We start from the raw sequence: 26,137 nt of genomic DNA on the forward strand, positions 1-26,137 counted from the left end.
ATGAAAGGGAGATGTTGAAAAAAGAATTTAGAGACCTGGGAAATTTCTACACCAGGAAATAGGCAGGCTAAACTCTATTCTGTAGGATCAGAAAGTGAAGAGGTTTCAAATGTACCGTTTTCTTCAAAAATTTGGAAATCAGTGTGGTTTGGTTGAATTTCTTGACTTCTCTCTTCTGATTGGGATGCCTCTTGCTATTCCTGCCTGCAGTCTCAACATGACTGTACAAGTAAGAGGACCAGATCCCACTGTACTACAGATTGTTCACGTGGGAATATGCACAGGAGCCAAAGGAACCTGGAACTACACTACACCTGCCCTCTGACATCGGTGGAAAAATCCTCCCTCTGCTTAATGGCAGAACCAGGTCCCTTGACTTCCTTTGTGAATAAGGACAATGCTACGTAACTCTGATGTCCTAGTTCATGCTTCGTACACCTATACATTATGTGTGTGTGTGCGCGTGTGTGCGTGTGTTGAACCGAACTGAAACTTCTCCCTGAACTCTGCTTTCAATGAGAAAAAAATAAATGGCTGAGGTTTGCAGTTTGTCAAAAGCTTTGAAAAGATTGCTTTAGCAGACTTTATTTCTGGAGGCTTGTACTGCCTTTCCACTCCTTTAGGAGGGACCTGATGGGATAGCCTAATTTACTTCATGCATGCCAATTATTAATACAAATGTCTACCTTGGCCTACTTCCTTTCATTTATACAATTTCAGGGATGGCCGGTCAGCCATGCTCCAGGCAGAACATAGAAGCATTCATGCACAGGAGCTTGTGCTTTATTCTCTCCCCAGTAGGCTCCGAGCATGCTGTGGCTATAGCCCATGGAGCTCTATCTTTTATCCCTCGGCAGTTATTTAGAATCATTGAGAAAGAACCTGCCGAGCCTCGTCAATAGAGGTAATTTAGCCAGTGGCTCTAAAAATGCTAAGTTACATTCCCTGTCTCAACTGAGAACATTTATATTACAGAAGAAATGACGTGTATTCAATATACTCTTGAAGAGTGCATTACAGTATCTAATTCAGTCTCAGCATCACTAACTGTACAGCCATATAATGTTAAAGTAAATTAAGGTGGTTTATCTTTCAATATAATCAATTTTATTACAGTGACAAGAGAAGACTGTAATAGTTTTCACAATTTGAGCCTTTGTCAAAAGGCCTTCCAGTTTGTGTGGGAAGAAAAAGCCCAATAAAGGATGGGAATCTGGAGATGTATTCACATCTCTGTTGTTTGTGACTGTGGGTTCCCTCTTGAAAAGCCCATGCCTTATCTTTTCCTTGGTTTTCTAACACCACCATAGTGCCTAGAATTTAGTAGGTTGATAGAATAAAAATTTGTATAAGGATGAGTTTTTTTTAAACCAAATGTTTATTGTTTACCTTCTACTGTTTAAGATGCAGTATAGCATAAAAATTTAAAAGCATAGCCTCTGGAATCTGACAGAAGTCCTGGGGCACCTGGGTGGCTCAGTCGGTTAAGCATCTGACTCTTGATTTTGGTTCAGGTCATGATCTCACAGTTGTGGGATCAAGCCCCACATCAAGCTCCACAATCAGCATGGAACCTGCTTGGGATTCTCTCTCTCTCTCTCTCTCTCTCTCTCTCTCTCTCTCTCCCTCTGCTCCTCCTCCCAAATAAACATTAAACAAACAAAAAATGCTTTGGTTAGTCTATCCTGCTGGGAGTGCCTGAGTGCTCCAAGTGCCGTATTTCTTTCTTTGGCATTTCAGCAACACTTTGTTTGCATGGCCACTGTAACCCTTAAAGTTCTGTGACTTGGTTGGTAAAGTTTATTTGTCCTTGTTACAGAAAATGTAGGAAATGGGTGATTCATATAAATTCTATAGTAGTTTGTCACAAACAATGTCTAAAGACACTAAGAATTATAAGAAAACCTTGAGTACTTTAGGCAAATGTTTTGCATCATTACTCTATACTTCAATCATTTTTGAGTCCTTTTTGAATAAATATAGATAACATCTTTATTATTGTTATACTTTGTCTTTGAGACTATATTTCTACAATTAAGTCTAAAGAGATAGAAAGATGAAATAACTCAAATAAAAGCATGTTTAAAGAAACTGTTGAAACAGTGCTGGTAAAAACTAACCACAGGTCAACACATCATACATTCTACTAATTTATAAAAGCATTGGTACAATTGAACTTATTAAATATAGTTCAGTGGTTATGTCAAAGAAGTAAAGCAGGAAGAGTAAAAATTATATCTGATGGAAGAATGGAAACCATTACCCACACACCCTCCCCCATATCCTCACTTTCCTCCTTAATAAGTTAGATGTCGTCATGTGTCATTTTAATCACACTCTTGCATACACCTCTAAAAGCCCCTCTCCCTCTCTCTCTGGCTTGGCCTAGGGAAACCCAAGCCTCGTAAAATACAACTCACCCTCCACTCTGCACCTGCACCCACCTCACTGAATGAGGGAGGACAAAAACCATCCAGTTAACTGGTTTCATTTTAAATTCACACTATTAATCTCATGAGGATGCATGGTGCTGCCCAGGTCCCTGATCTATGTTCATCATCCAGTCACTGTCTTTGTCTCATAGCTATTTCAAACTTTTTTTCTTGCTCCTGAATCCTCCAGCTTCTTCTTACTTAACTTGGTTGGTAACCTTACTTCTTATTTCCCCGAGAAAATAGAAGCAATCAGAATATAACTTGTATACACTCCCACCACCAGATCTGATAATTTGTTCACATCTGCACCATCCTTTCCTCCTGTTACAAGGGATCAACTGTCCCTTCACTTGTGCAGTTGAGCTAATCCCTCTGCCTTCTTCAAGGCATTGTTCTTGGAATTGCCTCCCTCCTATATCAGTGATTTTTCCTCCTTACTGGATAATTCTATTGGCATAAAATGAAGCCATACCTTCCATCTTTTCTTTTTTAATTTTTTAAATTTTATTTATTCATTTTGAGAGAGAGACAGAGAAAGAATCCCAAGCAGGCTTTGCCTGGTCAGTGGGGAGCCTAATGTGGGGCTCAAACTCACAGACTGTGAGATCATGACCTGAACCGAAATCAAGAGTCAGGTGCTTAACCACCTGAGCCACCCAGGTGCCCTTCAGCCTTATCTTACATCTTAAACAACAACTTCTTTGGCCTCACACCTTTCCCCAGACACTCTTGCATTTGTTAACTCCCTCTGCCCTTCACAGCAAAACTCATAGAAAGAGTTGTTCACAGTCACCAAATCTGTTTTCTCATTCTCTATTGAATCTAACCAGGCATTCATCTCTACCACTCTGCTGGAAACATTTTTGTCAGGATCACTGATTACCTTCACCATGACAAATTTAGTAGTCAGGGTTCAGTGTGAATTTCACTGGACTGTATTCAACACAGTTGATTGCTCTCTTCTTCTTGAAGCACCTTCCCTGCCTATCCCCTTGCTTGGTATAACTTCTCAAGGCACTTCTCCTACCTCACTGGCCTCTTCTCATTCTTGCTAGTTCTTTCTCTTCTTCATAGCCAGTACCTGTTGGAATGCTCAAAGGCTCGTTTTGGGGGGCCTGTTTTCCTTCCTTATTTATATTTACTCAGTAGGTGATCTCATATAATTTTATCTGTATCTCCAAAGCTCTCAGATTTATATCTCTACCCAGACTTCCTCTATGAACTCTGGTCTCATGTATCCAACTTTCTACTCAACATCTCTACATGGGTGTTTCACAGACACCTGAGACTTAACATGTCTAAAACCAGTTCGTCCGCCTTTACTCTTCAAAGGTGCTCCTCTCACAGTCTTCAAGACCTCATCAGGAAATGGCACCTCTAGTCCTTTAGGTGCCCCAGTCAAACCCTGGAGTCTTTTCTGACTCCTCTTTTTTCTCACACACTCCTCTACTCATCTCTCTGCAAATCTGGCACTGCTTTCTTCATAATATATGCTGAACCTGACCACTTCTTACCTCCTTCACCACTAACTACCCTCTGGCCCATCCCATCATTTGTCTTGCACTTGGATCATTACAAAAGCCTCCTACCTTCTCTTTGTGTTGACACCTTTGCCCTCTTATAGCCCTTTTCCCACAATGAACATGATCCTTTTCAAATATAATTCACATTATATGATTTCTTTGTGAAAAACCTTCTCCCTGCAGTTTTCTAGATCATTTCGGTTAAAAGCCAGCTTCTTATCATGACTTATAAAATTGGATGCAATCTGTCCCTTCCACCTCTATGACTTCACTCCTTACCCCTTTTCCATTTTTCCCTCTAGTCCAGGTGCACTGTCAGTTACACTTTATTTCCACCTTACAGGCCCTCCACTTGCTCTTCCTTCCCCCCCCCCCCTCCTCTGTTTGGACAGTCCTTCTGTGACCACCATATAAAATGGCATCCTCCCACTGAATCGCTCTCTTAGCCTCCTTATCCTCATATATTTTTCTTTTTTGCTGTTATCACCACTTGCCACATTATTTATAAACATTCTCTTACAATCTATCTCCCCCAATAAGAATGATAGTAGGGACTTTGTTTTGTTTGCTATATTCCTAGTACCCAAAGGATGCCTGGCACACTGGAGATGCTTAAGCAATATTAGCTGAATGAATGAATAATCAGCCTTACTCTTCCCACACCCATCACATACCTGGCAAACTTCTTCAGAATCCCTTGAGATTTAGAGCACAGAATACCTCCATTTTCTGCTTCTGTACATCCAAATGTATATTTGTCCTCACTTTCTTTCTCCTCTTCTAAAAGTGACACCCCATCTCCTGACCCTTATTCTCTGACACCATATTTGTTTTGTTTTACAAGCTGCTTCTTTTCTCTTAGCTAAGTTTTCTGTCAGTTTGTAAACATTTTAAAATCTTTCTCATTTTTACTATGAAAAAAAAAGAAAAAAAACTTTTCCTCAGCCCAGTGTTCCTTTTAGCTACTATCCTATTTTCCCTTCCCTTCACACACAATTATTCAAAAGAATTCTCTATTTAGGTTGGCAAATAGTTGATACACATACTTTCTGCTTTTTCGCCCTTTGCTGGTTAATCCCAGCACTCTTTCCCAATCCCAGAACCTTCTTGTAACCCATTATTCCAGGCAGCCATTAACAACCTATCATACTTGGCACTTCAGATAACACCTGCTTGCTCTCTGAGGAGCTTCTTCTTTTTTTTTTTAATGTTTTTATTATTTTTGAGACAGAGAGAGACAGAGGAGGGTCAGAGAGAGAGGGAGACACAGAATCCAAAGCAGGCTCCAGGATCCCAGCTGTCAGCACAGAGCCTGACGTGGGGCTCGAACTCACAAACCGTGAGATTAATACCTGAGCTGAAGTCGGAAGCTCAACCGACTGAGCCACCCAGGCGCCCCCTGAGGAGCTTATTCTTGTCTTAATTTCTTCACCTCACTCCTCAACCAGTTGCAATAAAGATTCTGACTTCCTGTTGGTTAAATGCCATACACTCTTTGTGGTCCTCATTTTACTTTCTCTTTTTGAAATTCTCTCAAAGCTTGACTTCTGTAACTCTAGCTTGTTGCCGTTTTTAATTCTTTTCCTATTTCCTTTCTGGGACACTCATCCTCTCTTGTTCTTGAAATGTTTCTCTTTCTCTACCTAGAGGTATATTTCTCTTATCCTGGGGTGAATGACTCACTAGAGAATTGATGAATGGACTTAAAGGTTTGTGTGTGTGTGTAAAATTTTAAGTGTTTCATGTGTGGATATTTCTTTTTTTTTTATTTTTTTTATTTTTCTTTTATTTATTTATTTATTTATTTATTTATTTTTATTTTTTAATATATGAAATTTACTGTCAAATTGGTTTCCATACAACACCCAGTGCTCATCCCCAAAGGTGCCCTCCTCAATACCCATCACCCACCCTGCCCTCCCTCCCACCCCCCATCAACCCTCAGTTTGTTCTCAGTTTTTAACAGTCTCTTATGCTTTGGCTCTCTCCCACTCTAACCTCTTTTTTTTTTTTTTTTTTTCCCCTCCCCCATGGGTTTCTGTTATGTTTCTCAGGATCCACATAAGAGTGAAACCATATGGTATCTGTCTTTCTCTGTATGGCTTATTTCTCATGTGTGGATATTTCTAACTAGAGCAACAAAAACTTTTATTCAATTCAAAAGAGGGTTAAGAATCAGTGCCTCTTGCTTCCCCTGGGTAATCTCTTCCAAACCCATAGCTTCAGCTACCGGTATGATGCAAGTGAGAGCAAGTCAGACCCATGTTCATATTCCAGCTTCCCCTTTTAGAAGCTGTGTGACTCTGGGGGATGCTACTAACCTCTCTGAGACTTGGTTTGTTCAACTATAAAATGATGGAAATGACTCCTAATTTGCAGGCTTATTGTAACAGGGGTATCATTTATAAAGCTCTTGGTGTCTTATGATAGTTAGTAAGTGGTAGTTATTATGATGCAGTCCCAAACATCTTGGATCCTAAAGCATATAAGCTTCTCAATTTGCAAAACTTCTTCTCCCCAGTTTTAAAATAGGTTTTCATTTTTAGGGTTCTTTCTCCCCAGAGCAATAAGCATTATGTGAGTCGTACATTATGAATTAATTGACTCTGTAGCACTGATTTGTTAACGCAAAACATCTAGGACATACAGCTATTGAGCGCACTGTCGAGTGCACCTTTGCACAATTTTTAGAAAATTGGAATTGGGCACTTATATAAATATAATACTCCTGAGAGATGTTTATAAATTGGCTTCCAGTATTTATCTGGAACAATCAAAATAGCACACTTTTAAAAATGTTAATAAACATGGCAGAAACCAAGTTATTTGTTATATGCAATGTAATAAAAATTGTCAAGGAAGTAAAAATTGCCTTTGCATTCTTTAAAAAGCATGTATTTTTAAAACTATGAAGCTGTGCAGGTGTCTCTCCTCACATGTGTTCTATATGTTTACTGTGTCCTACTAAAATGTTTGTAAAACTTGTCATTTATTTACACCTCGATAGCCCTTCCTGATTCCATGCCAGTTGGTGAAAAGATTTGGATAAGTATTATGTTTTAGGAGTTTAATACACATTTATAGCCTAAAGCATATCTTCTTTAAATGAATCCATGAAATGACACAGCTAAATCCCCAAACCCAAATATTTTGGTTTGCCAAATAGCAAAGGTTCTAACAAACTCAGCCTAGTAAGGATCCCTGTGCTATGTGGAGCCAACTTCCTATCATTGAGTGCTTGACTCTGGAACTTTCCTGCCCCTTTCTCTACTCCTAATCTACTCCTAAAAGTGATGTGGGACACACCCTGAAAGTGAATTCAAAATCTTTCCTTATTGAATTTTGAAAGATAATTTTAATTGTTTCACAACATCCGTCCAAGTGATTAAAAACACACTGAATTGGGAGAAGTTGGAAAATGGAATTCAAAATTCTGGCCTAGACCTTTGAATGAATGAATTTAGTATGTAAAAAATTTAACAACTTAGTTAAAATTCTGTTTAAGATTTTTCTACAGTGAATTTGTATCATGTGACAAATACTTTTATAATCAAGACATTGTAGTAGTAAAATTTTGAGAAGTACAGAAAACTCTGAAGATGGAAATAATTACCCATAATTCCACCACCCAGGGATAATTGCCATTTTGTATACGTTTTCCTCTCTTCTTCCTCACACCTCTCTCTTCTCCCTCCTTCTTTCTTTCTCTTATTTTCCTTCTTTGTTTCCTTCTTTATTCTCTTCATAGAGATAGATTTACAAATATATGTCTGTATGAATACATATGTATACACATGTAAAACTATAGCCTAAAAAATGTATAATCTGTATTTTATGTTCCACAAAATAAGTAAATAAAACATATGAAGTTCACAATTGGAGTAACACTGTGTTTTCAGTGTTGTATTATAAGGAAATAATCAGTGATATAGTCAAATATTTATATCAAAAGATGTAAGCAAAAATTTGAATCAACCTCAGTAGAATGATAGGCATCCAATAAGTTTCAATGTTGTAAATTAATATAGAGAGTCTTTATCTTACTCATATTTAGTATGTGAAACTTTTAATGACAAAAAATGCACATGATAAAATTCTTTACTTTTCTGTGTTCTTATTATGAACGTTTACTCTTGAGAAAGAAAAGAAAATGGAAGAAATCTTCCATTTTGAATCAATTTTTGTTTTCTTCAGTACATCGAACCCATCAAGACCGTCTCTATGTTTGCTCTCACTCTTTCTTTATCTCAAAATTTAGAAAAGATAGGTATATCTACCAGGTAGAGCCTGTAGCTATTTTTTTCCCCTCTGTAGTGGAATATGGCTTTTCTTTCCCAGAATTAAAACCACCAGGGATTAAGTAATTTTGAAAAGAAAACCTTAAATTGAAATACTGTTATCTAAGTAGTATTATGTGACTGTGGCTAAGGTAAGAATTATTAATATCTATCCTATAGGGTAACACAACAGGCAATATAAATTATGAATAATATTTATTTCAGTCAAGCGTGTAAGTCCCCGGGAGCATGAACAGCTTATAGATGTTGAGAGATGATGCAGTCTTTGCAAAGTCATTTTTTAATTAATACACATAACCCATAATGCTTTATTTCTTCAATTGCTTTTCTCGGTAGTGTATCATTTGCATGTTAATTTGTTTTTCAAATTAAGAGACACTTTTTGTCTAAATTTGAATTAGTAGAATGAATTGTTGGTATTGGTTTTATAAGCTGCTATAAATTGCCATACTACATTTGTATAGCATTTTATAATTCACAAAGTAATTTGATATAACAGTCTCACATTGATTGGATATGGAGGCTTAATCTAACCAGGGAGTGATTTTTCTTCAGGGTAGAATTCTCATGCCTTTGTTCAGTGGCGTGTGTGTAGGTATGTAAATCCTCCTCTAAAGCCCCCATAGGCTTCTGTCTTGGTTCCATCTCTGTTATCTGAATAAGATTCCATTGAGGGGAAGGACTTGTTCTTTGGCAAGATGTGTTTATTCTGCAATGAACAGAAGCCAAGAAAACTCTTTTGGGAAGGTACATTTTGAAAATATAATCCTGTAATGTAAGAATAGTAGGCTTACTAACGATTCTTTAAGGATATTGTAAACCATCTTTGGACTAGTCAAAATATTCTCACCTTCTAGCAATCTAACAATTATTTCTGAAGCACCTTATAACTTGGGCAACGAGATACTGGGGATGAAATGTGAAAAGTTTCAACATGTAGTGAGGATGGGTGAGATTCCTGTTCCTCGTACTGCAGATGTAGAATGTATCTGTTCCACTTAGTGGCACAGACTGTAGGTGAAACTGCATTGGTTTAAGGAATCCCATTGAGAAGGCACCATGCTAGGACCATCTTCTGTTCCTTAAAACATCCTGCCATCAGGACAATCCTGCTGCTACTCAGAGTTCCTATGATGTCATTCTACAGCTTTACCTGGATGCCTACTTTACATACTATTTTCCCCTGAAAAGAAAAATAAACTTGACATCTGAATGTGTGGATTTGAGACTTTTCAAGAGATCATGAATTACAGTAATCCCCTTCCAATAATCTTTTTTAGACAGTAAGTGTTCCAAAATGCAACACATAGAAATTATTATTTTTAAGTATTTTTTTTTCAATTCAAGGGAATGAAATGAATCTGAATCTGAGGGTACTAAACATGGTAGCAAGCTTGAGACGGTTAAGGATGAATTTATAAGTTATCGAAGTAATTTCTTTCTAATTACCTCGAAGCAGATGTAGCACCTTTTAAAGTTGCATGAACCATACTATATTCCCTCAAGTTTTCATTTCAAAATGTATCACAGTAAAGATGTATGTGAGTCTGTGATGTATGTGGGTCTGTTATTCCAATTAGTATTTCAAAAGTAAGATTGTAGTTTAAAAGTGCAAACTTGTGTGCTTATCTGTGCTAGTGTTAATGGGAAAATGGCATTTTTTTCCCATCTGAAAAGGAATGACACAGATTTACTATCCATAAAAAAATATCATGTAGTGAAACTAATTGCCTCAGTGAGAAATCTAAATGACTTTGTCGATTTAGAGAAGGATGTTAGCACTTTTTGGCAGCTGTAATTGTGATAACAGCCTAACTAAGAATGGTTAATATTGCTCTTTAATTGCCTGAAGTAACAATACATAGTCAAGTGATACGTCATCTCATTTATCATGCTCCATTGTGGTTTACTTGCCTCACAAAACTTTCAACTTGCTTTGAACACTTTTCTGTCAAGCTTCAGCTACTGGCTGATTGTTTTTCACCATGCTGTTCTGATTACCACTTTTTAAAGTCACTCCTCCTGCTGTTTTCTTTTTCTTCACGCTGGTGCCTTAGCTGTCTGGAGGGCATTGCATTGAGCTGTTGACATACAGTAAATCAGTGACTCACAGCACTCAGCATTCTCCACCTTTACGTCAATTTTTTCAAACTTTAGTATTTCTGTGATTTAACCCTTGGAGTAGCTCTTGATTATACTAGATTTGAGTTTTTATTTCTGTAAACAGTTTGGTGATTTGCTTGGGAAAAAAGTTCCTTTTCCGGAATTCCATTTTTAAAAATTCAACTTGGGAAAAAAGTCCTTTTCCGGAATTCCATTTTTAAAAATTCAACTATTTTGTGAGCCTTAGTCACAATTTACAACTATTCGTTGAGAGTGTATTTTAGAAAACCGAAAAAAACTTTCACAGTTGATTTCTAATAATGTTCACTACTCGTAAATCAGAATAGACTAGAAAAATCCCTGCAAATGAATGCAAATACTTGGGTTTCTCAATGAACTACTCAAAAGCAACTTAAAGAAATTCTGAGATGTTTCTTTTGGCGATCTGTCTATAAAGTGTTCATGCCCAGTGTCCTCAATCACCAGGGAGTTTCTGAGATGCTCTTCACTTTTGAGCTCTTGTCCAATGTCTTTTTATGCTGTGCACTCCCATGGGGGAAGCTGGCACTGCCATGCCTACTGAAACCTGCCCTCTGATCACTTTCCTCATTTATTCAGATAGTTCTATCATAATGACTACAAGACTCCAGCTACTGGACTGTCTCCTTACAGGTATTCTAGGTGTCTTCTAGGGAATATTTGTTACATCATACTGACTGAGAAGATTTGATGTAGACAGCCCAGGAATCTTTTTTTTTTTAATTTAATTTTTTATTTTTTTAAATTTACATCCAAATTAGTTAGCATATAGTGCAACAATGATTTCAGGAGTAGATTCCTTAGTGCCCCTTACCCATTTAGCCCAATCCCCCTCCCACAACCCCTCCAGTAACCCTCAGTTTGTTCTCCCTATTTATGAGTCTCTTCTGTTTTGTCCCCCTCCCTGTTTTTATATTATTTTTGTTTTCCTTCCCTTATGTTAATCTGTTTTGTCTCTTAAAGTCCTCATATGAGTGAAGTCATATGATTTTTGTCTTTCTCTGACTGACTAATTTCACTTAGTATAATACCCTCCAGTTCCATCTATGTAGTTGCCAATGTCAAGATTTCATTCTTTTTGACTGCCGAGTAATACTCCATTATATATATATATATATATATATATATATATATATATATATATACACACACACACACACACACACACACACGTATACATGTATTTGTATACGTGTGTGTGTATATATATATACCACATCTTCTTTATCCATTCATCCATCGATGGACATTTGGGCTCTTTCCATACTTTGGCTATTGTTAATAGTGCTGTTATAGACATGGGGGTGCCTGTGTCCCTTCGAAACAGCACACCTGCATCCCGTGGATAAATGCCTAGTAGTGCAATGCCGGGTCTTAGGGTAGTTCTATTTTTAGTTTTTTGAGGAACCTCCATACTGTTTTCTAGAGTGGCTGCTCCAGCTTGCATTCCCACCAACAATGAAAAAGAGATCCTCTTTCTCTGCACCCTCACCAACATCTGTTGTTGCCTGAGTTGTTAATGTTAGCCATTCTGACAGGTGTGAGGTGGTACTCACTGTGGTTTTGATTTGTATTTCTCTGATGATGAGTGATATTGAGCATTTTTTCATGTGTTGGCTGGCCATCTGCATGTCTTCCTTGGAGAAGTGTCTATTCATGTCTTTTGCCCATTTCTTCACTGGACTCTTTGTTTTTTGGGTGTTGAGTTTGATAAGTTCTTTATAGATTTTGGATACTAACCCTTTATCTGATATGTTTGCAGATATCTTCTCCCATTCTGTCAGTTGCCTTTTAGTTTTGCTGATTGTTTCCTTCACTGTGCAGAAGCTTTTTATCTTGATGAGGTCCCAGTAGTTCATTTTTGCTTTTGTTTCCCTTGCCTCCAGAGACGTGTTGAGTAAGAAGTTGCTGCAGGCAAGATCAAAGAGGTTTTTGCCTGCTTTCTCCTCGAGGATTTTGATGGCTTCCTGTCTTACATTGAGGTCTTTCATCCATTTTGAGTTTATTTTTGTGTATGGTGTAAGAAAGTGGTCCAGGTTCATTCTTCTGCATGTCGCTGTCCAGTTTTCCCAGCACCACTTGCTGAAGAGACTGTCTTTATTCTGTTGGATATTCTTTCCTGCTTTGTCAAAGATTAGTTGGCCATATGTTTGTGGGTCCATTTCTGGGTTCTCTATTCTTTTTTTTTTTTTTAATGTTTATTTATTTTTGAGACAGAGAGAGACAGAGCATGAACGGGGGAGGGTCAGAGAGAGAGGGAGACACAGAATCTGAAACAGGCTCCAGGCTCTGAGCCGTCAGCACAGAGCCCGACGCGGGGCTCGAACTCACAGACCGTGAGATCATGACCTGAGCCGAAGTTGGACGCTTAACCGACTGAGCCACCCAGGCACCCCTCTGGGTTCTCTATTCTGTTCCATTGATCTGAGTGTCTGTTCTTGTGCCAGTACCATACTGTCTTGATGATTACAGCTTTGTAGTATAGTTTAAAGTCTGGGATTGTGATGCCTCCTGCTTTGGTTTTCTTTTTCAAGATTGTTTTGGCTATTCAGGGTCTTTTCTGGTTCCATACAAATTTTAGGGTTATTTGTACTACCTCTGTAAAGAATGCTGGTGTTACTTTGATAGGGATCGTATTGAATATGTAGATTGCTTTGGGTAGTATTGACATTTTAACAATATTTGTTCTTCCTATCCAGGAGCATGGAATCTTTTTCCAGTTCTTTGTGTCTTCTTCAATTTCTTTCATCAGCTTTCTATAGTTTTCAGTGTATAGATTTTTCACCTCTTTGGTTAGATTTATTCTTTGGTATTTTATGGTTTTTTGTGCAACTGTAAATGGGATCGATTCCTTGATTTCTCTTTCTGTTGCTTCATTCTTGGTGTATAGGAATGCAACCAATTTCTGTGTATTGATTTTATATCCTGCAATTTTGCTGAATTCATGAATCAATTCTAGCAGTTTTTTGGTGGAATCTTTAGGGTTTTCCATATAGAGTATCATGTCATCCGTGAAGAGTGAAAGTTTGATCTCCTCCTGGCTGATTTGGATGCCTTTTATTTCTTTGTGTTGTCTGATTGCCGAGGCTAAGACTTCCAATACTATGTTGAATAACAGTGACGAGCGTGGACATCCCTATCTTGTTCCTGACCTTAGGGGGAAAGCTCTCAGGTTTTCCCCATTGAGGATGATATTAGCGTTGGGTCGTTCATATATGGCTTTTATGATCTTGAGGTATGGTCCTTCTATCACTACTTTCTTGAGGGTTTTTATCAAGAAAGGATGCTGTATTTTGTCAAATGCTTTCTCTGCATCTATTGAGAGGATCATATGGTTCTTGACCTTTCTTTTACTGATGTGATGAATCATGTTAATTGTTTTGCACATATTGAACCAGCCCTGCATCCCACTTGGTCATGGTGAATAATTTTTTTAATGTGTTTTTGGAGCTGGTTGGCTAATATCTTGTTGAGGATGTTTGCATCCATGTTCATCAGGGAAATTGGTCTGTAGTTCTCCTTTTTAGTGGGGTCTCTGTCTGGTTTTGGAATCAAGGTAATGCTGGCTTCATAGAAAGAGTCTGGAAGTTTTCCTTCCATTTCTATTTTTTTGGAACAGTTTCGAGAGAATAGGTGTTAACTCTTCCTTAAATGTTTGGTAGAATTCCCCTGGAAAACCATCTGGCCCTGGACTCTTGTTTTTTGGCAGATTTTTGATTACTAATTTGATTTCCTTACTGGTTATGGGTCTGTTCAAATTTTCTCTTTCTTCCTGTTTCAGTTTGGGTAGTGTCTATGTTTCTAGGAATTTGTCCATTTCTTCCAGATTGCCCATTTTATTGGCATATAATTGCTCATTATATTCTCTTATTATTGTTTGTATTTCTGCTGTGTTGGTTGTGATCACTCCTCTTTCCTTCTTGATTTTATTTAGTTGGGTCCTTTCCTTTTTCTTTTTGATCAAACTGGCTAGTGGTTTATCAATTGTGTTAATTCTTTCATAGAATCAGCTTCTGGTTTCATTGATCTGTTCTACTTGTTTTTTGGTTTCAATAGCATTAATTTCTGCTCTAATCTTTATTATTTCCTGTCTTCTGCTGGTTTTGGGTTTTATTTCCTGTTCTTTTTCCAGCTCCTTAAAGTGTAAGGTTAGGTTGTGTATCTGAGATACACCTTTCTTCTGGTTTCATTGATCTGTTTTACTGATTTTTTGGTTTCGATAGCATTAATTTCTGCTCTAATCTTTATTATTTCCTGTCTTCTGCTGGTTTTGGGTTTTATTTCCTGTTCTTTTTCAGCTCCTTAAGGCATAAGGTTAGGTTGTGTATCTGAGATACGACCTTTCTTCCTTCTTTAGGAAGGCCTGGATTGCTATATACCTTCCTCTTATGACCGCCTTTGCTGCATCCCAGAGGTTTTGGGTTGTGGTGTTATCATTTTCATTGACTTCCGTATACTTTTTAATTTCCTCTTTAACTTCTTGGTTAGCCCATTCATTCTTTAGTAGGATGTTCTTCAGTCTCCAAGTATTTGTTACCTTTCCAAATTTTTTCTTGTGGTGGATTTCGAGTTTCATAGCATTGTGGTCTGAAAATATGCACGGTATGATCTCGATCTTTTTGTACTTACATAAGGCTGATTTGTGTCCCAGTATGTGGTCTATTCTGGAGAACATTCCATGTGCACTGGAGAAGAATATATACTCTGCTGCTTTAGGATGAAATGTTCTGAATATGTCTGTTAAGTCCATCTGGTCCAGTGCGTCATTTTAAGCCAAGTTTCCTTGTTGATTTTTTGATTAGATGATCTGTCCGTTGTTGTGAGTGGGGTGTTGAAGTCTCCTACTCGATGAGACTCGATGAGTTTATGTTTGTGACTAATTGATTTATATATTTGGGTGCTTTCACATTTGACTCATAAATGTTTACAATTGTTAGGTCTTCTTGGTGGATAGATCCCTTGATTATGATATAATGCCCTTCTGCATCTATTGATACAGTCTTTATTTTAAAGTCTAGATTGATATAAGTATGGCTACTCCAGCTTTCTTTTGTTGACCATTAGCATGATAGATGGCTCTCCATCCCCTAATTTTCAGTCTGAAGGTCTTTAGGTCTAAAGTGGGTCTCTTGTAATCAGCATATAGATGGATCTTGTTTTCTTATCCATTCTGTTACCCTATGTCTTTTGATTGGAGCATTGAGTCCATTGGCATTTCGAGTGAGTACTGAAAGATATGACTTTATTGCCATTATGATGTTTGTAGAGTTGGAGTTTCTGGTGGTGTTCTCTCGTCCTTTCTAATCTTTGTTGCTTTTCATATTTATTTATTTCTATATACATATATATTTTTTTTCATCTTTTCTCCCCTCAGAGAGTCCCTCTTAAAATTTCTTGCAGGGCTGGTTTAGTGGTCACAAACTCCTTTAATTTTTGTTTGTCTGGGAAACTTTTTATCTCTCCTTCTATTTTGAATGACAGCCTTGCTGGATAAAGAATTCTTGGCTGAATATTTTTCTGATTCAGCACACTGAATACATCCTGTCACTCCTTTCTGGCCTGCCAAGTTTCTGTGGATAGGTCTGCTGCAAACCTGATCTGTCTTCCCTTGTAGGTTAGGGACTTTTTTTCCCTTGATGCTTTCATGATTCTCTCCTTGCATGAGTATTTTGTGAATTTGACTATGATATGCCTTGTTCATGGTTGGTTTTTGTTGAATCTAACGGGGGTCCTCTGTGCTTCCTGGATTTTGATGTCTGTGTCTTTCCCTAGGTTAGGAAAGTTTTCCGCTATGATTTGCTCACATAACCCTTCTACCCCTATATCTCTCTCTTCCTCTTCTGGGACCCCTATGATTCTGATGTTGTTCCTTTTAAATGAGTCACTGATTTCTCTAATTCTTAAATCGTGCTCTTTTGCCTTAATCTCCCTCTTTTTTTCTGCTTAATAATTCTCTATAAGTTTGTCCTCTATATCACTGATTCTCTGTTCTGCCTTGTCCATCCTTGCCGCCGGTGCATCCATCTGTGATTGCAGCTCAGTTATAGCATTTTTAACTTCATTCTGGTTATTTTTCACTTCTTTTATCTCTGCAGAAAGGCATTCTAATCTATTTTCGACTCCAGCTAGTATTCTTATTATCGTGATTCTAAATTCTGGTTCAGACATATTGCTTGTATCTGTGTTGGTTAAATCTCTGGCTGTTGTTTCTTCATGCTCTTTCTTTTGGGGTGAATTCCTTCATTTTGTTATTTTGAAGGGAGAAAAGGAATTAATGAGGTAGAAAAATTGAAATTAAATATTAAAATTAAAAACACACACACACAAAAATCAAACAGATGATGCTAGATCCTCAGTGTGTTTTGGTCTGGGTGTTAAAAGTGGTTTGAAAGATTAGAGGGAAAAAAAGGTGGGGAGAAAAAAGAAGAAAAAGGAAATCGTTTGAGAATTTGAAAAAATGAATACACTGAAGTAGACTAAAATGAGATGATTGGGGTAAAATAGAATTTGAAAAAATACACACAAAAGTAAAGAATATAGTAGAAAAAATTAAAGAAAAGTATTTTTAATAAAAATTAAAATAAATATGAATTTTTCTTTGTATTCAAGAAAAAGAAAAGAAACGAAAAAGAGAAAAAAGATTAAAACAAGGAAAAAAGGAAATCGTTTGAAAATTCAACAAAGTGAATACACTGTAGTAGATTAAAATAAAATGATGGAAGTAAAATAGAATTTGAAAAAAATTACATAAAAGCAAAAAATATAGTAAAAAAATTAAGGAAAAATATTTTTAATATAAATTGAAAGTAAAAATGAAGTTTTTCTCTTTCTGCATTCAAGAAAAAGAAAACAAATGAAAAAGAGAGAAAAAGAAAAAGAAAAGGAAATCGTTTGAAAATTTGAAAAGGTGAATATACTGAAATAGACTAAAATAAAATGATGGAATAAAGATAGAATTTGAAAAAATTTACACAAAAATAAAAAATATAGTAATAAAAATTAAAGAAAAATATTTTTAATAAAAATTGAAAATAAAAATGAATTTTTTTTCTTTCTGTATTCAAGAAAAAGAAAAGAAGTGTAAAAGAGAAAAAAAAAGAAAAAAAATTGAATAGATGGACCTGCTAACAGATTGAAGTATGACGGAAACTACTTCATTTTCCCCTAGAAGTTAGACTATGTAGCACTTTATAGTCCATAAACTAAGCAGGAGGTGAGATTTATGTTCTTGAAGAGTGAAGTTGGCCCAGTTGGGCAGGGCTCGGCTCTCCACTAGATGGCGGTGCTAGCCTACTGGGGTGGAGTGTTGTGGTGCTCTGGTGCATATGCGCATGCACGGGAGTGATGAAAATGGCGCCACCCAGCTACCCAGTCTGTTCTCCTGGATCAGCAGTCATGCACCCATCCTCTGTCTTCAGTTTTTGTCTACTCCCCGCCTTTTCACTTTCTGTGACCAGGCCCCAGGCAGTACCTGTCTACTGAGTTTTGTCTCAGATGCGGCTGTTTTCCCCAACCCCTTACTTTTGATGGACTGCGGTTTTGACCCATTCCACCCCTCTGTGGGAGGGTCTCACAGAGCAATGGCCAAATGAGCAATGGCCGAATGTGGGCTGTACCCAGGAACGCTTGCTGGACCCTGCTGCTGCCAGTGCCCTGAAACTGCGGCCAGGTACCAGCCCGCCCCAGAAAAAGTTCGCAAGATAGTGTAGCAGCAGCTTTTCAGGGACTGTGGAAAATTACCACACACATCTGGCACCAGTCTTCACCTTTAATGACTTTGTGCCAGTACCAACGAATGTGGCTGGTTTCTGGGATCTGCTGGGACCAGGTGGCTTCAACAGTCTCTACCAAATGTCCTTCCAGCAGTGGAACCTCTTTTCCCCGTGTGGCCTGAGAACCTCCCGGACCCCACTCTGCTCCGAGGGATTTGCCCTTCCCACCAGAGCAATGCCAGGTATCAAGCTGTGGAGCTGCAGACTTTGTGCGCCCCTTGTTTACAGTCTTAATGGAATTTAAACCCTCTCCTTTCTCCTTTCTCCCTTTTTAGTTTAGTCCCTGCGGTTGTTTCCAATATTCCACTTTCTCTCCAACTGCTTTTGGGGAGGGGTGCTTTTCCCATATTCTCCACCCCCCAGTCTCCCTCCTCTCTCTGCTCCCAAAAATACCTCCCTTCCTGCTCCTTCTCGCTCCCCAAGTTCACCTCTCCACGCCGCGTACCTGCTGAATTCTGTGGTTCAGGTTGTGCAGATTGTTGTGTTAATCCTCTAATCAATTTTCTAGGTGTGCAGAATGGGTTAGTGTTGGTCTGGCTGTATTTCACAGACACAAGACACACAAAAGACTTCCATGCTGTTCTGCCTCTTGGCTCCTCCTGGAATGTTGTGTAACATTTGTAAGGTTTGCACTGTGTAATCCATGTCTTAGGGAGAGTTATCAAACTTGCCATTTTATATGCATCAATTTTGGGGAAGCCTGTCTACCAACCCACTTCCATCCTTCTTTTTCACACATACATACATGTATGCACACATGCACGCCGTAGACATTTGAAATTTATTATCATACATTAGAGTCGTCTGAGTTTCTTGGTACTATATAATTTTCAATGCTTTTGTAAAAGTCAACTTTTTAAAAAATGTTTACTTATTTATTTTTTGAGAGAGAGAGAGCGCGAGCAAGCGTGAGTGGTGAGGAGGGACAGAGAGAGAGGAGAGAGAGAATCCCAAGCAAGCTCCATGCTGACAGTGCAGAGCCCAATGTGGGGTTTCATCCCACAAACAGTGAGATCATGACCTGAGCTGAAATCAAGTTAGATGCTTAACTGACTGAACCACCCAGCTGCCCCAAAGTCCACTGTTAAATTTTACTGTCATTTATTTTTTTTCACTACCACTAACATAAAATCCAGAACACAATGAATATTTGTATATAGTAACATATAAATGTATGCATACATTGCATTAAAATCATTTGTTCTGTGTAATGGCAGAAATGCCACATTTTAAAAATGGACAGGAAAAGTCTGTCATCTGTAGAACAATCATAGGAAACAAACAATCTCAGCAATGATGCTAAATGTTACTCTTGAAAAAATCATTTCTGATTTTAGACAATCTTACCTTTTAGTTTTCAGGAAAAAAATGTAGAAGATGTAATGTATTCTGAAGTTCTTTAAAGGATGCATGTTCACATTTCTGAGTTTGCATTAGTTGAAAACTTCAGAAAGGTCAGAAGCTTAAAGCATCCAGAGAGGCAGAGTGCAGGTGAGAGTGAGCACATATTGTAATTTCATCCATTCCATGAATCTGGGAAGATCTACATGTAGGTGGAGAGCCCTGCCTTTGTAGGTTCCCCATGTGTAGATCTGATTTTAGGGTTGCCTACTACCCTTGCGAACCGTGGTTGGCTTGGTTTATGTACAAGTATTAGTTAATAGGCTGGGTTCCTGCTGGTCCTAGGTCTGTATCTAGAAGCAGAGATTCACACAGTGCCTTGTAGTGCAGGAGTTGTTGAGAGGTTTAGAGCATCCACTCACTTGAAGAATGTTCTGATACCACTGTTGATCTGAGCAAGTTTGTATACAAATGAGAGTTTAAACTTTGCTGGAAGGCGGAATGACCTGGTGGAAAATGCATGGACATTGGAATCAGATTTGGGTTTAAATTCTGGCTTTTCCATCTATAGCTTGTGTGACTGTTAGCTTATTTCTATGAGCCTCAGTTTCTTCATTTGTAAAATGCAGTGCAGTTATAAGGAATAAATGGAATAGCATATCCAAAAGTGCCTGGTACTCAGGAATAAATGAATTTTATTCTTTTTTCCCTCTCCACCACTAGGGTACAGGAGTGGGTAACATCCACCGTAACTGGTTTAGTTCTCTTCCCTGGTTTGATTAGATAAAACCTGGCTAACCCCGTTTTCAGACAAAGATCTTGAAAGTCATCTGTTTAATCTCCAGTTAGCAAACAAGTGCCTAGAGAAATTCCAAGCCTGGAGAGGGGATGAGAGAGAAAGAGGGTAAGAGAGAAAGAAGGAGAGAAAGGGAGAGTGTTCTCTGAAATTTGTTATTAGTTCCATGCTTTTCTGTATTGATACCTAGTGACATACAGCTGGCACAATGAGATTGTACCTTATTAATTTATTTTTAAAGATTCCCTAACTCTATGTGTACTTTTTCTTTCATCCCATCTTACATGAAACCCAATTAGAGATTTTAAGAAGGTGAGGTATAATCAATACTTTTATTCACAGGTGATTTTTCTTGAGAAGGATTTACAGTCATGCTGCTTTGAAATTTTTTTCAGCTTAAACAACAAGAAAGTGACATTCAAACTGAATTAGATTATTCCGTGGTTACGTGATCTATTGACTGAGTGAGGAGTTATGATGCACTTTAATTGAGCCTAAGACCTCTCATATTCTTTTATAATGCCCTTAGGTTGGATTATACAGAGTAAAAGATAGGTGTTTATTTTTAAAATTGACTTAAAGTATTATTGAAACAATGAGAAATCCAAAGACTCAGGGAATTCTAAAAATATCTGCCTCTTTTTTTCTTGTCACTGTGCTATTTGAACCTGTAGCTCATAGTAATAGTCTGGGCTAGAAGCCCTCCCCTCAAGTACCACATTCATTATGATAATGTAGTTCATCTTTTGCCTTCTTTTTCTCCAATTTTCTAGAGCATACTAAAACTCTTAAGTAATTTTTCAATTAACATAGACCATAATAGCAAGATTTTAGATAAATAGCATACAATAAAAATATTAAGATATAATATGATTTTTTAAAACCACAAAGTAAAATTTGTCAGCAGTTAGGTATTAAAATATTTGGAAAAGATTTTTGGAACTAGTTTAAGTTTTGGTTGTGAAATTATTCTCTTTAAAAACAATTTTGTAATTGCCTTCCTTTTTTCTTTTTTTTTCTTTTCAATTTCAGGGCCAACCTGGTCCTCAGGTAAGTGAATTCTTTCCTAATAAATTAATTTCAATTTAGGATTTCCTCAGTGTGGAGATTTTTCTGCAATTCATTTCAAAGGCTATTAAAAAAAGCTATGAACCAGTAATCATGACACCACGCAGTAGACCAAATATTTCCCAGGAGTAAAGCTCTGGGGCCTCTCCAGGGTTGTGTGAGCCACATCAGCTGTTGGACCAGATGGCAAGTTTAACAATGTACTATCATACAAAGCAAAACTCTTAACTGATCTGAAACAGTGCCACAGGACTTTAATGTAAGATAAAATGACTTAGTAAATGTCGGGTATGAACTGGTTTGCGTTAGGTACTGATTAATCATGTACTAATAATGTTGCTGTAAATCCACACAGACTCTGATTATTTAGACTGTGATCATACCAGCTACTTTTGATTCATTACACACAGATATTGAATTCTATCTACATTTTCAATATAAACGAATGGCTGAAGACATGATTTATATTTAAATGTGCATGCAGTCAACAGAAAATCTTTTGAGCTATAAATCATATTGGAGAAAATGAGGAGATTTTAGGAAGGGGAGGAATGTGTAGGGAGATAAAAGTACAAAAGACGGGAATTGTCAGAAATGAAGAATCAGTAAAAAAACAATAAACTTGATATTAATACTGATTGTGGTGTGCAGGAAGCTATCGAGAAGGGAATGCCATTATTGATGTTTTACCTTTAACACCATAATACCCATACATAACATAGCTATTTATTGAGTTCCTCTTACGACTCTTTCCCTTTGATATACCAAATGCTATTTCTGCCTTAGATTGTTTTGTACACAAACAATTTTCCTGACAGCTCTGTTATTCAATATCCAAATTGTGTATTGTGGGCTAGTTGTCATAATAGACCATGAGAATATTATTTATAGTTTTTATGAGCTCCGTGTATAAGGAATGTCTAACAAAGCAAACAAAAAACCCCACGTACTTTAGTAGAGCAGTCCATTCTGTAATATCTTCATGAGAAAAACTTTGCCATGTAGTTAATTTATGTTCCTATCAGAGAATACTCTCATTATTTGTGATTTTCACTCTTATTTTCTAAGTTAGCTCAATTATTGGAGGGAAAAAAACCCATGAAAGAAAGTTGTAGCTTATTTCCGAAATTTGAAACTACTACATTATAATGGGATGAAGACAAAGTAAAAGGTAGTTTGCATGCTTTATTTTATTTAATGCTACAACATCCCTGGAAAGTACTATTTTACTTGTGTGTGTGTGTGTGTGTGTGTGTGTGTGTGTGTGTGTGTGTGTTATATGCACACACATACGTGCATACATATATATGTGTATATACACATATATACACACAGACTCACACAGAATCAGAAGAGATACATGACTCACCTGGAGTGACACCATAAAACTGGGGGCAGAAGTCAAGTGTGTCTGTAAAAACCTTATACCCCTGTAGCACTCAGCTCTCAAGAGAAGACTAAAAGGCAAGCTAACAGAATAAAATAAGTTGGAGTGCTGGTTTTGAGGTTATTATAATCTTTAACACATTTTAAGTATTAACAGGACCTCTTTCTTAGCCCGGATCACTTCTACCTAACCTAAAGCTGTCTTTTAGATAAGGATTTGGGTATAAGTAATTTATGTAGGAGACAATCCCAGGAAGCATTGTGAATGAGTGGGGGAAATGACACAGGAGTGGCAAGACGACCAGAAAACAGATGTATTGCTGAGGATGCTGTGGGAGACTGTAGAGCTTGCCTCAGAATTGCCCACTGAAAGGTCAGGAAATTGATGGATTTATCCACTAATTTCCCTTCCTTCACTGTTGAGAATCATGGCTGAGTGTTAACTCCCTGGCTCTTCTGGCCTGTCTCAGAAGGTCCAGCACGCTCCAGCTGCTAGAGGAATGCAGGAAGCCGTAGGGACATGTGAGTCCTGTATCCTTACACTGCCTTTGAGGAAGGCAGTGGTGAAGGTTGGTACCGACATCTGCTACAACAAAGAGTTGCTACAAGTGAAGGAGTCCTATAGACAAAACAAAAAGGGGAAAATTCAGACACAGGTGTGAGGACTTGGATAATTGGACAAAAAGACAGCATTGAAAGCATATTAGTTCATGTTAAAGAAAATGGCTATCAGAAGAAGAACATGATCATAATAAATCTTGAGTGTGCAGCCACAGTTAATGAACAGAAGAAAGATGGTAAACCAGCGCAGGAAGCCAAGAATGGGGAGAACATCATGTATCACTGTAACCAAGATTTTTTTGAGAGAGAGAAAGAGAGAGTGTGTGAGTGGGGGAGAGGGGCAGAGGGAGAGAGAGAGAATCTTAAGCAGACTCTAAGCTGAGCCTGGAGCCTGACATGGGTGGGGCTTGATCCCACCACCTTGAGATTGTTACCTGCTTGAAATCAAGTTGGACGCTTAACCGACTGAGCCACTCAGGTACCCTCAAGATTTGAAAATATATCACAGCACTTAAAAAAGTAAGGTCTATCTAACTGCCTGTACTTGAAAATTCTGGAAACTTTCAAGGAAGATAGAATTGGCATTTTTTTAATGGTTTTTTTTTTTTTTTTTTTTTTTTTTTTAAAGAGAGAGAGAGAGAGAGAGTGAGTGGGGAAGGGGCAGAGAGAGAGGGAGACACAGAATCTGAAGCAAGCTCCAGGCTCTGAGTTGTCAGCACAGAGCTCCACATGGGGCTAGAACTCACAGACTTTGAGATCATGACCTGAGCTGAAGTCAGACACTCAAATCGACTGAGCCACCCAGGTGCCCTGGCATTTTTAAATGGTGACCTGTTCTGGTTTTCTTTCATCTTGACTATCAGTTTTCCTTCAGTGGACGCTCAAATCACATGATCATTTTGTTCAAAATGTCTCCCTCTTGTCACAGCAAAAGGAAATCCACAGATTTAGGAAGAATAGGTATGAGGGGAAATGCAAAGCCAGGAAATAGCTCACATTGTCTTTCCATGGCACAAAAAATAGGCAAAGAGTTTTGTTGCTATGTCCCCAAGGACAAGTTTGACTTACCTCTTAACTCTACTCCTTATCATAACAATTTTCAAAAGAAACTTCCAATTTTAGATTTTAAATTAAATAACTCTTAATGAAGTTTTTCATTTAGTGCTTAATGATTATTTAATTTGCTCTGAGATTTTTATAAATTATAGGTGTATTTTTATACACTGGCTCCTTTCCATCTGTATTTTTATTTTCCCTATTACCTATTGTAATGTATTACTTTCCCAGCCTCTAATCTACTCTTGGGAAATTTCTTCTGCAAAAAGTAGAAATTAAATAGGCTTTTACGTCCAAGAACAAATTTTATCTATCTAAAAATACGAACACTTAAAAATGATGTAGTAAATGGGATTATCAATATGTGCAGTACAGTTACAGTATTTTATACAATTATATCTTACATTACCATCTTACCATGATTTCACTTTTTCCTTGAGTAAATTTATATAAACTATACACTAAATCTGTTTAATACATATCTATAATGTACATACAGTGAGTAAGCAAGCAATGTACATTTAAAATCTAAATTAGGAAATTTTTAAATGGGTTTTTAAGTGGTTGAAAGGTTTCTTTAATTGATCAGATTTCTCTTGAAATGTTCCTGTTCTGTTTTTTTGCCTCACTAAAAATAATATTCACATACGGTATATACAATGTGTACAGGAGCTTATAATTTGGGGTATGGGGCGCCTGGGTGGCTCAGTCAGATAAGTGCCTGACTTTGGCTCAGGTCATAATCTCATGGTTCATGAGTTTGAGCCCCGCATCGGGCCCTCTGCCACCAACACAGGGCCTACTTCTGATCCTTTGTCTGCCTCTCTCTCTGCCCCTCCCCCACTCTTTATCTCAAAAATAAATAAACATTAAAACAATAATTTGGAATATGTCTTCTCTTTTCTTCCCTTCATCTTTTGTGACTTATATTGATAATCATTTTTTCTTGAAATATCTACTTAATTTCCCTTATTTTTTAAGATGGATGAGCTAAAATTATCCATAACTTATTTTTTATATCTATGTTTCAATACAACTAATGTGCCTACATTCTTTCCTTTCTAATTCTGCTCCTCCCTTATCTCTGTGGCTTCTTCTTAGCACATATTGTTAACTGTGGGGAAAGGGAACAGCATAAACATTGAAAATTTTTCTTTACTTTCTCTCCCCATCTCCTTTTGCAACTAGTTAAGGAGAAGAAAGTTTGCTACCTAAACAAGATTCCTCCAAGCAAATTCCCTTAACTAGTCCTCAAATCCAAGTTTCTGACCCATTCTGAGTCATAACTGTGTCACCCAGGGGATGACTCTTAGCTGGGCTACCTACTCCACTGAAAATTCATACCCCCTTCTGACTGGATAGCATTGTGAGAGGTACATTTCTAAAATCCCAAATCCCAATTTACAGTGGATTTTCCATTAAGACATTATTACTAATCCTATTTCTATTGTACAATAAAAATGTGTGTGTGTGTGTGTGTGTGTGTGTGTGTGTGTGTGCACTAGCAATAGGCTTTTGGGAATTGAGCTGAGAAAATAAACCATATTTTATTAGGATTCCTGTGGGAAGATACAATCAGATTTCCAAATAACCAACTTCCAAAAAAAGAGCTGCCAATGTTTGAGTTGAGAGATTGCACATCCTTTAAAGTTCACCAAAGTATTTGGACAGAATTATAATTGGTAACTTGTTATTCATGTGCAAATGTTTATGTCAGTAGAGTGTTCTGCATAGGTTGAACATCCCCACGTCATCTTAT

At 37.5% G+C, this 26,137-nt stretch overlaps 1 protein-coding gene across 1 annotated transcript in view; it reads left to right on the forward strand.

Moving 5' to 3' along the window:
• COL25A1 (collagen type XXV alpha 1 chain) overlaps positions 1 to 26,137 on the forward strand; it is a 449,006-nt gene that overhangs the window by 263,207 nt on the left and 159,662 nt on the right. Inside the window, exon 5 of the mRNA XM_042982696.1 lies at positions 21,340 to 21,357. Within this exon, the coding sequence (XP_042838630.1) occupies positions 21,340 to 21,357 (18 nt within the window). The remainder of the gene's footprint in view (positions 1 to 21,339; positions 21,358 to 26,137) is intronic.

Source organism: Panthera tigris, chromosome B1 (assembly GCF_018350195.1).
Source record: "Panthera tigris isolate Pti1 chromosome B1, P.tigris_Pti1_mat1.1, whole genome shotgun sequence".
Lineage (NCBI taxonomy): Eukaryota > Metazoa > Chordata > Mammalia > Carnivora > Felidae > Panthera > Panthera tigris.